The sequence below is a fragment of the Hemicordylus capensis genome, chromosome 9 (genome assembly GCF_027244095.1).
Source record: "Hemicordylus capensis ecotype Gifberg chromosome 9, rHemCap1.1.pri, whole genome shotgun sequence".
NCBI lineage: Eukaryota > Metazoa > Chordata > Lepidosauria > Squamata > Cordylidae > Hemicordylus > Hemicordylus capensis.
The window spans coordinates 16,472,398-16,488,379 of record NC_069665.1 but is presented as its reverse complement, the minus strand read 5'-3'; the positions used below and the strand labels follow the sequence as shown (position 1 = coordinate 16,488,379).

General features: G+C 45.4%; 1 protein-coding gene across 1 annotated transcript in view; it reads left to right on the top strand.

Annotated features, from left to right (window-relative positions):
* The first annotated feature begins 5,689 nt into the window (after positions 1-5,689).
* The window catches only part of CMTM4 (CKLF like MARVEL transmembrane domain containing 4), a 43,835-nt gene continuing 33,542 nt past the window's right edge, over positions 5,690-15,982 (top strand). Inside the window, exon 1 of the mRNA XM_053271010.1 lies at positions 5,690-6,315. Coding sequence (XP_053126985.1) covers positions 6,127-6,315 — 189 coding nt within the window. The 5' untranslated portion in view covers positions 5,690-6,126. The remainder of the gene's footprint in view (positions 6,316-15,982) is intronic.

The following is a 15,982-nucleotide window of genomic DNA, read 5'->3' as shown; positions in this document are numbered from 1 at the left end:
TGCTGTTATATATATATATTCTGAAATATTGTAAAATTGGTTAGGGTTAAACACCCCAGGTGTACAAAGCTTATGTCAATCCTGGCAGGAAAGGGATATATGCATAAATCATGAGGACTACAACCCAAAACCAGTGAAATAAAAACATATTTCTGCTTCCTTGTTTCTGAACTTTCAGCAGTTTTGACCATGAATTAAGGCATGCAGACTAGCATATTTTATTCTCTTTAAATAAAAGCTGGGGCCTGCATTTCCACTAAATACTTACATATGTCTCAAACCTTTTTTTAAATAGTTTTGCTTAAAAAAGAAAAGGACAACCACACCACTTTTATAACCCTTCTAATCTATGATCTGTTTAAGCCACTCTGCTCCTGTTGCATACCTAGACCAGGATGCAAATAACTATTCCAGGGGCTTGGGCATGGCCGGTTGGATCCCCACCCCTCCTTTTCTTTTTTAAACTCAAATTGCTTTGTGAAAGTGAAGTCTCTGTTTCAACAGCATTTTGCATTGTGATCTGAGAAATACAAATTCCAAATTCTTCTTGGGCATGCAGAACCAGTTGTGTGACTCTTTGGAACCTGGTTTCTGCTTGTAGTGGGAGGATTTTGTTGTTAAGGCTTTAATCCTATGCATGCTTACTTGGGAGTAAGCCCATATTGTCCTTCATGTTATGAAAGACAAATATGAAACCTAACAAGCGCTAGTTTACGACTCAGCTCTTCCATGGGTGCCCTTACTGCCAGAAGGTCGGTGCGTAACAACCAGAGAGGGGACCTATTCCATAATAGGAATTACCCCTTATACCGTATGCTGGTCTATGACTGTAATAAAGATGGATTTGATCGATTCATAATAGGAGATCCAGAGGACAGGACTGTAGCTCAGTGGTAGAGCATTTGGTTTGCATGCTGGCAGTCTCAGGTTCAATCCCTGGCATCTCAATTTGAAATTCATTAACTAGTTTCCTGTGTTAAGGAAATAAATCCCAATTTAGACTGCAGTCCTGCATTTAACACCTTGCCACAGTGGGGAAATCATGCCATTCTGCTGCTTTGTTTGTGGAAAACTACACACACACACACACACACACCGTTTGTCTTTAAAATAATTTCAACTTTCAACAAAAACAGTTTTCAAACTGGTTTACACAGCACTGCAAACAGAATGAGAAGATGTAGCTGGTCTTGTGGTAGCAAGCATGACTTGTCCCCTTAGCTAAGCAAGGTCTGCCCTGGTTGCCTTTGATGTGTGAACACTGTAAGACATTCCCCTCAGGGGATGGAGCCACTCTGGGAAGAGCATTTAGGTTCCAAGTTCCCTCCCTGGTATTACCAAGATAGGGCTGAGAGAGATTCCTGCCTGCAACCTTGGAGAAGCTGCTGCCAGTCTGTGTAGACAATACTTAGCTAGATGAACCTAGGGTCTCACTCAGTATATGGCAGCTTCCTATGATTTCTCTCTCCAAAGGGCTGACCATTTAAAAAGAACCACAAGGGAGACACCAGCAACAACCACAGGAGAGAATTTTATCCTGGGGTGTTAATGTTTAACTCTTGATTTGTGACCTTTTGTTTTCTTGATAGTTTGTTTTCTTGGCAGGCACACATTTCACAGGTTTATTGGTATGGAGATAGTGATGGGGGAAATGTACATGTTGATTTTGTGCCTGCTATCCAGCTGTCTAATATTACAGGGGTTCTAGTATACAAACAAAGAAGCTGGATTGGAGGAAGAAACAATAACAAAGACACCAGTCTGATAGCTGAGAATGCAGATGATCTGCAGGCTCTGGTAATGAAAGTCAAGGAGCACAATGAAAACATTGGACTATGACTAAATGTAAAGACCACCAAACTAATGACAATGGGTACAGCAACCAGCCTCAGAACTGATAATGAAGATAGCTTCTGCCTTTTAGGATCGACCGACCATCAACAGTAAAGGATCCAGCAGTCAAGAAATACGCCGCAGGCTAGCACTTAGTAGGGTTGCAATGTAGGCCTTGGAAAGGATATTTAGATGCCGTGAGGTGTCTACACCTACAAAAATTAGAATCATTCAGAGAATGACACTCAATGGATATGGAAGCTGGACTTTGAAGAAGCAAGATAGAAAAAGTATTGACGTTTTTGAACTTTGGTGCTGGAGAAGACTTTTGAGGATACCGTGGACACCCAGGAAAACAAACAAATGGATCATAGAACAAATCAATCCAGAATTTTCAATCGAGGCACAAATGACCAGGCTCAAACTATCATAATTGGGACACATTATGTGAAGACCCAGGTCCCTTGAGAAGTCCATAATGCTGGGAAAAGTTGAAGGAAAGAGAAGAAGACAACCAGAAGCAAGGTGGATGGACTTGATTACGACAGCAATGAATGTACCACTGGGAGACCTTAAAGGCTATGCTGAAGACAGATCATCCTGGAGAGAATCTATCTATGTGGTCACTAAGAGTTGACACTGACTTGATGGCACTTAAATAATCAATCAGTATACCAAAACGAGCAACTCTATCTAAATGGCGTTTCAGCAGCTCCAATCTCCTTGAAAGGCATGCCTCCTGACTAGAGCTGTGCCTGATTAAATAAATCTTAATCAGATGATTTAATAAAAAGAAAATATAAAGAAAAAAATACTTTTAAAAAGATAATGCATCTGATGCATTCATGGCTTGAAGCGAGTATCATCTTAGAAAGAAGGTGCATCATCTTTCACATAAAAGGTAATGCCTCTTCTAGGATACTGCTTGCCATCTGCAAGTGTAAAAAATATTCCTATTAACATTAAAAAAGAAAAAGAGCCCAAACTGCTGCCTTATTAACTGGAGGTACCTTTGTAGTCAGTCAAAATGTTTGATCTCAATTAAACCCAGGGGTTCTCAAACTTGGGCCACCACCAGATGTTGCTGGACTATTGTCCCCAATCACAATGGCCTGGTTATTGTTGCTGGGGATGGTGGGAATTGTAGTTCTTCAACATCTGGGGACCCCAGTCTGCGAACCCCTGAACAATTGACTATATGTTGCAACCTAGCTCTTGACTGAAAAGAATTGGGATGCACTGAGGGCATTCTGCATATGCTTGTGTGCATTTTTATCTTATTCTTGAAAAGTTGTTGCATGTGTAGAGGGGTGATTCAGACATTCCACTGACCAATGCAATTAGCAAACAATGGCCCACCACACCAGTGTGGGGAAGGACATGTGCTTTCACAGGGTGCACATATCCTTATTGCGTGTGGTTCGGCTGGTGGGCAAAGTATCATTCAAACCAGCCTTTTGTATGAATTGCACATACATTTATTCTAAGAGTGAACCTGGACATGGGCCTCCTCAGATGCAAGGAACAGAACATGTGTGAATAGCTTGCATATAAACCTGTTACCTTAAGTGGCGCAGTGGGGAAATGCTTGAATAAGAAGCAGAAGGTTGCTGGTTCAAATCCCAGCTGGTACTATAAGAACAGTCCTGCTGGATCTGGCCCAAGGCCCATCCAGTCCAGCATCCTGTTTCACACAGTGGCCCACCATATGCCGCTGGAAGCCACAGGCAGGAGTTGAGGGCGTGCCCTCTCTCCTGCTGTTACTCCCTGCAACTGGTACTCAGAGGCATCCTGCCTCTGAGGCTGGAGGTGGCCTGTAGCCCTCCAACTAGTAGCTGATGATAGACCTCCTCTCCATGAAGTTATCCAAACCCCTCTTAAAGCCATCCAGGTTTTTGGCTGCCATCACATCTCGTGGCAGAGAATTCCACAAGTTGATTATGCGTTGTGTGAAAAAGTACTTCCATTTGTTGGTACTAGATTTCCTGGCAATCAATTTCATGGGATGACCCCTGGTTCTAGTGTTATGGGAGTGGGAGAAGAATTTATCTCTATCCACTTTCTCCACACCATGCATTATTTTATAGACTTCTATCATGTCTCCCCACAGTTATCTTCTGCACCTTTTCCAGTTCTACGATGTCCTTTTTTTTTGATGTGGTGACCAGAATTGTATGCAGTACTCCAGGTGTGGCCACACCATAGTTTTGTATAAGGGCATTATAATATTAGCCGTTTTATTTTCAGTCCCCTTCCTAATGATCCCTAGCATAGAATTGGCCTTTTTCACAGCTGTGGCACATTGAGTTGACACTTTCAACAAGCTGTCCACCATGTCCCCAAGATCCCTCTCCTGGACAGTAACCGACAGCTCAGATCCCATCAGCATATGCTTGAAGTTGGGGTTCTTTGTCCCAATGTGCATCACTTTACACTTGCCAACACTGAACCACATTTGCCATTTTGTCGCCCACTCACCCAGTTTGAAGAGATCCTTTTGGAGCTCCTCACAATCAGTTTTGGATTTCACTACCCGAAAGGGTTTGGTATCAGATGCAAATTTGGCCACCTTGCTGCTTACCCCTGCTTCTAGATCATTTATGAATAAATTAAAAAGCACTGGTCCCAGTACAGATCCCTGGGGGACCCCACTTCTTACTTCCCTCCATTGTGAAAACTCTCCATTTATACCTACCCTCTGTTTCCTGTCTATATCGGGCAGCAGCAATATAGGAAGATGCTGAAAGGCATCATCTCATACTCCATGGGAGGAGGCAATGGCAAACCCCTCCTTTATTCTACCGAAAGAAAACCACAAGGCTATATGGGTGCCAGGAGTCGAAATTGACTTGACGACACACTTTACATAACCCTATTCAGACATGATGCTGTAGGACTGTCTGTACACTTGTACCGGGGCTTTGTGTGAGCAACTGTTCCTGCATTCCTTTAAAACGGAACCTGGGTATAGATTGCTTGAAAGGAAAGGAAAAGTGCCGTCAAGTTGGTGTTGACTCCCGGCGACCACAGAGCCAGGTGGTTTTCTTGGTAGAATACAGGAAGGGTTTACCATTGCCTTCTCCCGTGCAGTATGAGATGATGCCTTTTAGCACCCACCTTCCTCTATCGCTGCTGCCCGATATAGGCGTTTCCCATATTCTAGGAAACACACCGGTGGGATTTGAACCCAAAGCCGCCTGCTCTCTGGGCAGGTTGCTTCCAGTTCTCTTAAAGGCACACCTAAAAGGTGCATTGCTGTACTTGGGTTCAGTGTGCCAATGTGATACCTGCACTCATCCCTATGAGTCTGAACACAGCCTGTGAACAGGGCTGGTTGTGTGACGACTCCCTTGCTGCCTCATGCCTTTATTTCTGTGGTGCTGAACCAGGGCTGGCTTTCCAGGCAGGCAAGTGCGAGTGGAAACCCCTTATTGGGATCCCTGCTCTTGGGCTCTGCGGCATAATCCAACAACAGGGGCAACCTTTGCTCTGCTCCTCGACCTGTTGAATTGCCTCCAACTGAAATCTAACTTTGAATCATGGGTTTTTGTGTTCACTTGATATCTCTCGTGATGTTTATCTGTCTCTATGGATTTTATTTATTTTATTATTGCTTGGATTTCTATGCCGCCCTTGCAAAAATGACTCGAGGCGGCCATTTATAATGCAAATGGTAATGTCAAGTAGGCTTTAGGGTTAGGGTTGGATCTGCACACCGCCTAGAGCGAGTCTGTATCAGGCGGTGCAGAAATCAAATAAAGAGATAAATGCGACGACGAACAGCCACGCCACCAGCCAGCTGGCCTCCCACCTCTGGGGCGCGGCGGCAAAAGCTGCCCGAGCGCCGAAACAGCCGCCCTGCCGGCCCGGGCCCCCCACCACAGGCGGAGCCCCTCAGGGCGGCCTGCTCCGCGGCACAGGGCGGGCCTTTCCCGGCTTCCCTTCCCTCCCTTTCCGCCGCCGAGCGAGAGGAGGAGCGGCGGGCGCCGCAGCAGCACCACCACCACCACCGAAGCAGGCAGGCGGCTGCGGTGGCCGCCCCGGGAAGAAGCCGCCCGCGGTCGCCTCAGGCGGGAAACCGGCCCGCAGGGGCTGGGCAAGCCCGGGGGCTGCTGCCGCCTGCCTGCCTGCCTGCCTGCTGCCATGCCTCCCCCTTCCCCGCCCGCCGCCGCCGCCGCCGCCGCCTAGAGCCGGCCGGGCGCCGCCTGCCTCGCCCCCTCCTCGCCCGCCCGCCCGCCCGGAGAGTCCCGGCACGCCGCGGCCACCGCCGCCGCCTAAGCCGCCAGCCGCGCCATGAGGAGCGCCGAGGAGCTGGAGGGCTTCGACGGGGAGGCGTCCAGCACCTCCATGATCTCGGGCGCCAGCAGCCCCTACCAGCCCACCACCGAGCCCGTCAGCCAGCGCCACGCGGGGCTGCGCGGCCTCCGCTGCGACCCGGACTACCTGCGCGGGACCTTCGGCCGGCTGAAGATCGCCCAGGTGGTGGGTACCCGGCAGGGGCGGCGGCGGCGGCAGCAGGAGGGCCGAGGCGAGGGCGAGGGGAGGGGGCGGCTGGGGGGCGCCTCCCCCCTCCCCGGGGACCCTCCTCGGGGAGGGTGCCGAGTTCCACGCCGCCTCTCTGCAGAGGTCCCTGTTGGGAGGATGGAAGCGATGCCGATCTCTGTGTGTGTGTGGGGCTAGGATGGGTGCTGGTGGTGGTGCTGGCTCCAGATCGCCCCGCTGTGTGGCTCCTTATTGCTTGGTGGGTTTCAAATCCTGCTGCTTCTGAACAGACCTCTGGCATCCTCCTCCTCCTCATTATTAATGGAGGGTGCTGGGTTTCCAATCAGCCTTCCGAATAGATCCCCCCCCCCTTCTCCCCTTTCCCGTTTTTTCCCCATCTTCTGAAGGGCTCTGCTTTTCTGCCGGGCTCGGGTTAGAGGAGGGGGCTGGAAGGCTCCAGATAGGGCTTGATCTCTCAAGCCGGATTCCAGAGGGCTTAGTCCTCTTCTCCTCCAACATCCACACAAAGAAGAGGCTTGGGGCACCTTTCGACATGGACAGGTGTGTCTAGTGCAGGGCGAAAGCTTCTGTGCACTTGAGCCCATGTTTTGGAGGCGCTGGTGGAGAGATCTATTTATGCACATGCATGCGGGGTGGGTGGGGTGGGGGGAAGCATTGTAAACAGTGCTGCCTAAAAGCTATGACATGCTGTGATTCTAGATTCCTTTCGCATTTCGTGGCTTTTTGTCCCCACTGTTTACTAGGGATGTGCAAACAGGTTCGACCCCAAACCTGTTCGAGGCCGAACCGGTCCGGGTTGACCTTTCGGGGTTGAAATGACCCCCCCCCCATTCAGTCTGACCCCAGACCGAACTCTCCCCGAAGTTTGGGGGGTTTGCAGTTAGGTGAAGGCCGAGAACCGGGGATATTTGAGTCACAGGTAATGTTCTGTATGATCCCTGGAATTTATTTAGCCTTGCCAAGTCACCTTTTGTGACTGGACAAACATGTCAGGGAGGTCATCTTGCTTGCAGTTTCCCAGGGCTGTTGATGTGTTTTGAATTCTCTGTTTCCCATCTTGATTTAACTGGTGTATGTGTTCTTATCATCTTCTCAGTCTGAGATATCTCATCAAGTAGCATCTGCTTAGCAGCCTCTTGTCTACAACCACTCATGATCAGTGTTCCCTCTGACAGGGATTCCCAGATGTTGACTACAACTCCCATAATCTCCAAGCAAAAATCCTTGCAACTGGGAATTCTGGGAGTTGTAGTCAACAACATCTGGGAATCCCTGTTAGAGGGAACACTGCTCATGAATAGAGCAGTTAGTACTTACCTCCTTCTGTTTCTGTGACCCTTTGATATAGAATAGATGGAGTTGGAAGTATGGAGGGGACTTTTGGTTATGGCATCTGGCTACAGTTTCCAGCTAGTAAAATAAAGTGTGCCGTCAAGTCGGTGTCAACTCCTGGTGACCACAGAGCCTTGTGGTTATCTCTTGGGTAGAATACAGGAGGAGTTTACCATTACCATCTCCCATGCAGTATGAGATGATGCCTTTCAGCATCTTCCTGTATCGCTGCTGCCAGATAGAGGTGTTTCCTAGTGGAGATTCGAACTGGCAACCTTTGGCTTGCTAGTCAAATCATTTCCCTACTGAACCATTAGATGATTTAGTTGTGTTTGACTTTGCTTAGGGGGGGGAAAGATGAGTAAAAAAAAGCTTGGCTATAAAATGGGGTGTGTGTGTGATACATATATACCTTCATAATCTGTAGACTAGAAAGGAGGGAAAGCCCTGACAAATACTATCTACGAAAATTCATATTTTGAAACATCAAAGATGAAATATGAGAAAAGCAGAGGAAGTTTTGTTATCAGTGGCTACAAAGACCATCAGTGGCCTGAGGCAACTCTGCTTTTTAAAAAATCTTCTAGGACACTAAACTGCCTTGGATATCCTGTTTAAGGCAAAAAGGGTATATAAATACAATAAATGATAATACTAGATACGATTGCCACCATATTCTTCAGGTGATTTAAATGTAAATGGCCAAAATAAGCTTACCGTGTAAAGCGGGTGGTGTCTGATGTGCTACCTTCCAAGTTAGGGGAAACAAAACCTTTTTATCACAAGGTGACTTATTGCAGGCAACTGGTGATAGAGAATCACATGATCTTTGTTCTTTTCAGCAGGTAGTCTAATGTTGAGTCAGCTCAGTTAGCAAAGCTTGAAAACCAGGCCTGTTATACTTACCTGCAATCGGACACTTGCTGATCTGTTCGCAGGATCCAGAGCTGCATGGAACTTATTTCAATGTGACTTCAAAATGTTGCCTTGTGATGGAAAAAACTCACATGAAAGGTGGACTGGATAAATAGGATTCATAGAAATAGCTATTTGTGGCAGTTTATTATTAAGTCTTGTGAAACGTACCTGATGTGACTGATATATGCTGAGTGCACTTGGACTGTGTTTTTCCCTCTTTGTGGACATTAACCTTTCTCGTCTTCCTGGAATAGGAAGTGTTTTTCCTGGCTTGGTGGTGTCTTGATCGTTTTAGACTTTCGGTGGCATCTAAGAATTACACCTACCATAATCCTACATATCATAGATATTCTACCTACCACAGATCTCTTGCTGTAACTGGCAAGAGAAACTGGGTGCTTACTAAATTTAAATTGGCTTGGATTTGCTATCTACATGCCACTGTTCTTATCTGTGGACCCAAAGCATTATGTACTTTGTGCATAAAATCAACTTGATTTGGGGGCTCTGGTTCTAGAGAGGGCTTTGTGCTTAGCTGGGACCCAAAATCTTTATGGGTGCTCACTGGGATTTATCTAGCACAGAAAAGCCACTTGGAGCAATGTTTCTGAGGGAAAGAACCACATCACTGGCCAGGGCTGAGGAAACCCACTAGTCTACTAGCCTGTGACAAATGAAAAATGATGCCTGACAAGTGAAAAAGGTCCTGATGAGTAAGGTACCAACTTAGCTTGAGGAACCATCTGACAAGTAAAATATTTTGTTTGGCTGTTAAACTGAGCCAACATTTCTTCACCCCTGTTGCTGGCCATGTCCGTGTGGTTCCTTTGTGCCTCTGTTCCTGGAGCAGCATAGGAAAGATCACACTACTGTGAAGTGGCTTGTGCACCACAGCAGTGTGAATTGGTCCTTAAGGCAGAGTGCCAAAAAGCTGTCATTTTGCTTAACTTGGACATAGTGCAGGTGTCCTCTAGATACCTTCTGTCCTGCTGCTGGTTGAACACACGATGCGCAAAAAGGCCAGCTTTCGCTGTTCCTTGGCTCTCTGTCTTTCTAGTCTTTGAAGGTGCTGCTGACTTGAATTCTGCTCAGCTCAAGTCAACCGAAATGTAATGTCGGGGTTACCTGTGCCAGTGTGTCTTGCTTGCTGAACCTCTTCACTCTTATTGTCATTTACATTTGTATTGCACTATGGATCGAGGACACTACACTGGGCTTAGGCCTCTGTGTGATCCTGGAAAGCCATCTTTAACATATAGTTTGTATATATGATGGATGGATGTATGGATGTATGGATGTATGGATGGATGTATGGATGAATGGATGCAACAAGTTGAGAGCACAAAAAAGCACAAAAGCAAAGGATGTAGTTGATCTAGATCAGGCTTGCTAAAACAGTCATGCGACAAGAATAGTGGTTAGGATTTGGCGCTCTCACTGCTGCAGCCTGGGCTTATTTCCTGGTCAGGGAAGAGTTCTTGGGGGAGAAGAGCTGGTCTTGCAAAGGGGAGTAAGAATTGTCCCCTTTGCTAAGCAAGGTCTGCCCTGATTTGCATTTGGCTGGGTGACCACATGTGAGCACTGTCTGCCATGAAATATTCCCCTTGGGGGATGGGGCCATATATGGTTCAGTGGTAAAGCATTGGTTTCGGATACAGAAGGCCCCGGGTTCACTCCCTGGTAGCATCTCCAGGTAAGGCTGGGAGAGACTCCTGCCTGAAACCTTGGAGAGCCGCTGCCAGTCAGTGTAGACAAGACTGAGCAAGATGGACCAATGAAGTCAGCTCCCTGTGTTCCTATGCGATAAATGTTGAAGCATTTATTCTCCAGCCCTGACTGGAGAAGCTTTCCATGACAAGAAGGGACTTGGGAAATCCAGTCCTGATTGAACCATCCTCTTCTATGTCATGTGAGAGCTAATGTGTGGAGTGCAGCAGCCTGAGCAGAGTTTTGAGCTTTTTTTTTTTTTTAAACAGTCACTCTCTAGCTCTTTGAGGAGGAAAACATGAACACATTGGTTACCTGCTTTGCAAGTTTGGAATATCTTAATAATGGAGAAATTAATTAGATTGCAATCACAAGGGCAAGTGAAACTGAAGCAGTTGGTTGTTGCGAGGCTTTCATGGCTGAAGAGGGATTTGAACTCGGGTCTCTCTAGTCCTAGTCCAACCTAGTCCCACACTGGCTCATTTCTGTTTGCCATCTTTTCCAGAAGTATTAAAACAGACTAGGGATGTGCAAACATTGAACCTATTCAGTTTGATGGTCTGATATAGAACTGACCTCCACCCCAATTTGGTATCATACTGAACCCCTCAACCATTTGGGGGAGTTTCACGATCATGACCTGGCCATGCAGAGGCCCATTGGGCCTCCAAAATGGCCGCCACCATGCAGACTGAAGACTGCCCGATTTTTACCATAATGGAGGCTGGTGTGGGGAAGGGGGAACTCCAGAGGACCACCACCCCATGGCCTTGGAGAAGCCCCCTGGAGGGGGTGAGTAAATATATATATAAAAGCTTGTGAATGCCCCCGCCCCCTACCCGCCGAACTGAACCGGAGGGGGGGTGTTTCGAGGGGGTGCAGAACCGAACTGGCCCAGTTGAGTTTTTTCACATATGTATGTGATAATTGCCCCTGCTAACTGAGCAAAGAGGCACCTTTCAAAATGGTGATTCTCTTATATTTAGCAGGGGGAGAGCAGCTGGCCCTCTCCAACCCCAGCACAGCAAAGGCATCTACTTCCTTTTTTTTTTTTAGACTGTGAGCCCTTTCGGGACAGGGATCCATCTTACTACTTTTTTATTGTTTTCTCTGTGTAAACTGCTTTGGGAACGTTTTTCGAAAAGCAGTATATAAATATTTGTATGTTATGTTATGTTATAATTGCAAACTGCAATTTGCATATTTCATGTGTTTAGGTTTTTAGAGACTTGTGTTCTTCAGCTGTTCTTTGCAGAAAAGATCTTCCCAAAGCCTTTTCTGTCTCAGAAAGAATATGATATGCTTAGTAATCTTGCAATTTGGGATACCCACTGACATGTTATTGGCAGGCGGTTCAAACCTTGTGGCGGGAAGCTTTGGAATTGTAGGAGGGAATGTGAAATGCTTTTTTTTTAAAAAACAGAGAGTGGAAAACTTGTACTTTTGGGGTATAATTCAAAACACATTTGTGTGGCTTTGTTTCAACATAGGGTAGAAGGTTATTTTTCAAATTGCTCTGAAAAGCTCTTCAAGTATCGTGGTTCTGGGATATCTGTCCACATTGCAATCGAGAGCTAATATTTGAGTAGTCCAGGCATTTCATGTGCTTATCAGCATTTTATTGCTTCATATTGTATTGCTGGCTGAAAGCATGTTGCGTTTCATAGGGGGTGGCAATGACTGCCGGCTTCGAATGTTTAGCTACGGGTTTTCTGGTAGAAACGGCCACTACCAGTATGCTGTGAACATGTTGAAGTAATTTGCCTCAGAGTGCTGTTTTTCTGCCCTACTGTTTGTTTTGTGTGGACCTACACAGACCATGCAGCAAATCATGTTGGCTGGCAAGGTATGTCCATTGTGCAAAATTTTAATGGCAGTTTTAAAACCACAAATAGGTGGAGTTCCCCTGTCCTTCTCTTGGTTTGATTTGAAAGTTTGCATTCCACAAGGCTGGGCTTTCTGTTTCTTAAAGGGAACTCTGGGAACTAGCACAAGGGACATGCTGTGCCCATATTAACTGTGGGAGGTTTCTTATCTGTTTAGCAAATACTTCATTGTGTTCAGTTCCCTGCTGAAGAAAAAAGTTGCAAAGATCAATGTCTCTGTAGGAACAAAAGAAATGCCTCCTGCACTGAACACCGCAGCGAGCAGCGTTATCACTTATTTCTGTTAACAATATTGCATGTCATTTCTCTGGATGACTTGTACATCTACTGTACAGTATTACTTTTTTGTTTACAGTATTCTACGGTAGTTTTTGTACCTGTACTGTACAGTCCATTTAAATAAATATAAGTATCTAAATATAAGTGAGCCATCAATTTAAGAGGTGCCTCTTACCCACTGAGCAGGGCTTTCATTCAGATGTTTCATTCATTCAGGGCTTTCATTCAGATGTTAGCGGTGTAGGACTGACTTGGATTGAAGTTTTTCCCATGATGTTTGTGGCTTCTGCAGGAAAACTCATAGGAGATACCAGGCACATCACCCAGTCACATCACTCAGATCGATTGCTATACTGTACTAAAAGCAGTGGTATCACTTAGACAGGTGTGATGAAATTTCCCATCCTTGTGATCCAGTACAAAACTGAGGAATGCCCTTCCCAAATTGCTGGTTTTTAGGCCTCTCTTAACAACGTTTTTTATTTACCAGGCTTTTGGCAGACTTTGAAATTTGAGCAGGTGGTATTTATGATCATTGGTTGCTTGGTGGTGGTATATGTATGTTCTGTTGTGATTTTAGTTTGATCGTAAGCTGCCTTATGGCCTGCAATAATGGAAAGGTGGAGCATGAATAAATATATGAAATGATAGTTTAATTTACCATGGATACCTGAAGAACAGGAAAGTGTGTTCAAGCCACTTTCTCAAGAAGTTGTATTCCAGAACCACGATGTATATTCAAGTTACTTCCCCAACACTTTACAAGGTATATACTTTTTCAAGTGTTGGGGGAAGTGGCTCGAATACAGAGTCAGTATCGAATACAAGGTATCGAATACAAGCTCGAATACAAGGCATTTGGTTTCAGGGCAGAGAATTGTGTTCAGCCACTTGGAGTGTCTCTGTGCTTCGAATTCAGAAGAAGCGATCTCCATGTGGCTGAAGACCACAGAATCTGATGCTGCTTCTCTCATCACAGCAGCATCATGTTACCCCCCTGCTAACTGGGCAAAGAGGCACCTTTTTAACATGGTGATTCTCTTTATTTAGCAGGGGGAGAGTAACTGGCCCTATCCACCCCAGCACAGTACTTCTAGTGACTGTTGCTGGTGTCTGTCTTATGTTTCTTTTTAGAATGTGAGCCCTTTGGGGACAGGGATCCATCTTATTTATTTATTTCTCTATGTAAATCGCTCTGGAAACTTTTTTTTTTTTTTTGAAAAGTGGTATATAAATTTTTGTTGTTGATACTGCATCTCCCTCTTTCCTTTCATGTAAAGCACTCCACTTTTGCTGTTTCCCCCTCAACTTCCCTGTTTCACCTGCTTCTTTGTCACTTTTAATTCTTTACCTTGTTGTTTCTGTTATAGATAAGTAAAATCCTAGATGCTTACATGTTTCTTCTTTGATATTGTCTTCCACTGGTTTCAGTGCTATCTCTTACTAGCTTTCAAAGCAAAATCTGCTATATTTAACTTCTTTCACATTGGTATTGTTTCTTCTCTTCCTTCATCATTTACTGTATTTACTCAAATACAAGATGATTCTGAGTTTAAAATGAGCCCCTTTAAAAATAGTGGATAAATACAGTTTATACCCTTATTTACCTAAAAGGAAAATGACTCTGAAAGTAAGCTGACCTCCTGGTTTCTAACATGAAAGAACTTGGAAAAAAACTTGTCTTGGATTCAGGTAAATACAGTAGTCCTATGAACATGTGAAGCTATCTTCGACGGAGTCACTGAATTGGTCCATCTTAGATCAGCATTGTCTATACCAGGGCTGCACAACATTGACCCTCCTGCACTGGTGTTGGACTACAACTCCCATAATTCCCGATGACTGGTCATTGTGGCTGGGGATTATGGGAGCTGTAGTCCAAAAACAACTGGAGGGCCAAGTTATGCAGCCCTGGTCTACACTGACTGGTAGAACCTTTCCAAGCTAAAAAAGCAAGGGATTGAACCTGGGACCCTGTGCTTGTAAGGCGTGTGCTTTACCCTCGAGCTGTGGTCCCTCCTGTCGGTCATTTTTGTAGCTTATTTAACTCTGTGCTCTCTTGATTCTTCAGTGATGCATCTGTAGTTTGGTAACTATGTAATTAAGGGCCTAAATTGTCAAATGATGCCATGTTATCCTGCAGTGCCCTCTGGATGTGTTTATTACTTGCTAGAGTTAATTACTTAAAGATCCGGATTTACTCATCACTTCTCTGATTTCGGTGTGATTGCATGGGTAATGATGATGGTGCAAATTTCTGTATATGCCTAACCTCCCCTACACCCACCCTGCACCTGTGCAGTCGTTACTGTACTTTGTTGCAGTAACAACTGCACAGATCTTCCTGGCCAGCCTTCACAAGAGAAATCTGTCTGAGTGAGTGACGCATAGGAGCTAAGTGTTTTTCACACCACTTCCTTTTTTTGGTATGATTTTTTTTTTAAAGGATGCCGTGTAGGCTTAAGCATGTTGTCTCCCAATAGACTTCTGGACGAGAATATCCGAGGCTAAGATCTGCAGGCCAGATCTTAGCCTCGCAGCCTGTCTTCAATACTAGAACTCAGACCTCAAAACACTTTTTAAAAATATGTATTTCAAACTGGGCTCCTTCACTGAAAATACACAATACTTTCAGTTATGTTTTATGTAGCCACTGATTCGAAAGGCAGTTCGGGCACCTTTAAAAGTGAGGAGAACTTAACGGTACCTGCTCCTCTGCTGCTTGCTGCAGTTTCGTGTTGCAGCAGCGGCATGCACATGGCCTCATGCCACTTCTGTGCGAGGGATGCTGGGGGATGGAGCAAGCGGTGGAGCAGCAGGTACGGACAGGCTCTCCTCACTTTTAAAGGTGCCAGAACTGCCTTTCAAGTCAGGTCAACTTTAGCAGCTAAAACTATCAGGAAAAAACTAGTTGGAGTCTTCCAATTTTGACACGGCTCACTGAAGTTGAGTTCTAGCACTGATGTCAAGCCTCAGAATCTGTGTCTCCCCGGTATAATGTTCCCTGCTTTCATTACTTCCTTGCAGATGTTCCCCACTGTTTCTACTCCATCCCATATATGTGTGTGAGTCAGTGTTCCCTTGTAAGAGGGATTCCAGATGTTGTTGACTACAACTCCCAGAATCCCGAGCTGTAATGGCCTTTGGCTGGGGATTATGGGAGTTGCAGCCAACAACATCTGGGAATCCCTCTTACAGGGAACACTGGTCTTAGTCATTTATTTTATTTTATTTTATTTTATTTTATTTTATTTTATTTTATTTATTTGTTTATTTGACAGTACCTCTGTCTTATCTGGATTCAGCTTCAGTTTATTCTCCCTCATCCAGCCCGTTACTGCTTCCAGACAGGCATTTAGGGAGGATATGCCAGTTCCTGAAGAAGTTGACATGGAGAAGTAGATCTGGGTGTCATCAGCATACTGCTAACACCCAGCTCCAAATCCCCTGATGATCTCTTGCAGCGGTTTCATGTAGATGTTAAAAAGCATTGGAGAAAGTACGGAGCCTTGAGGGACACCATA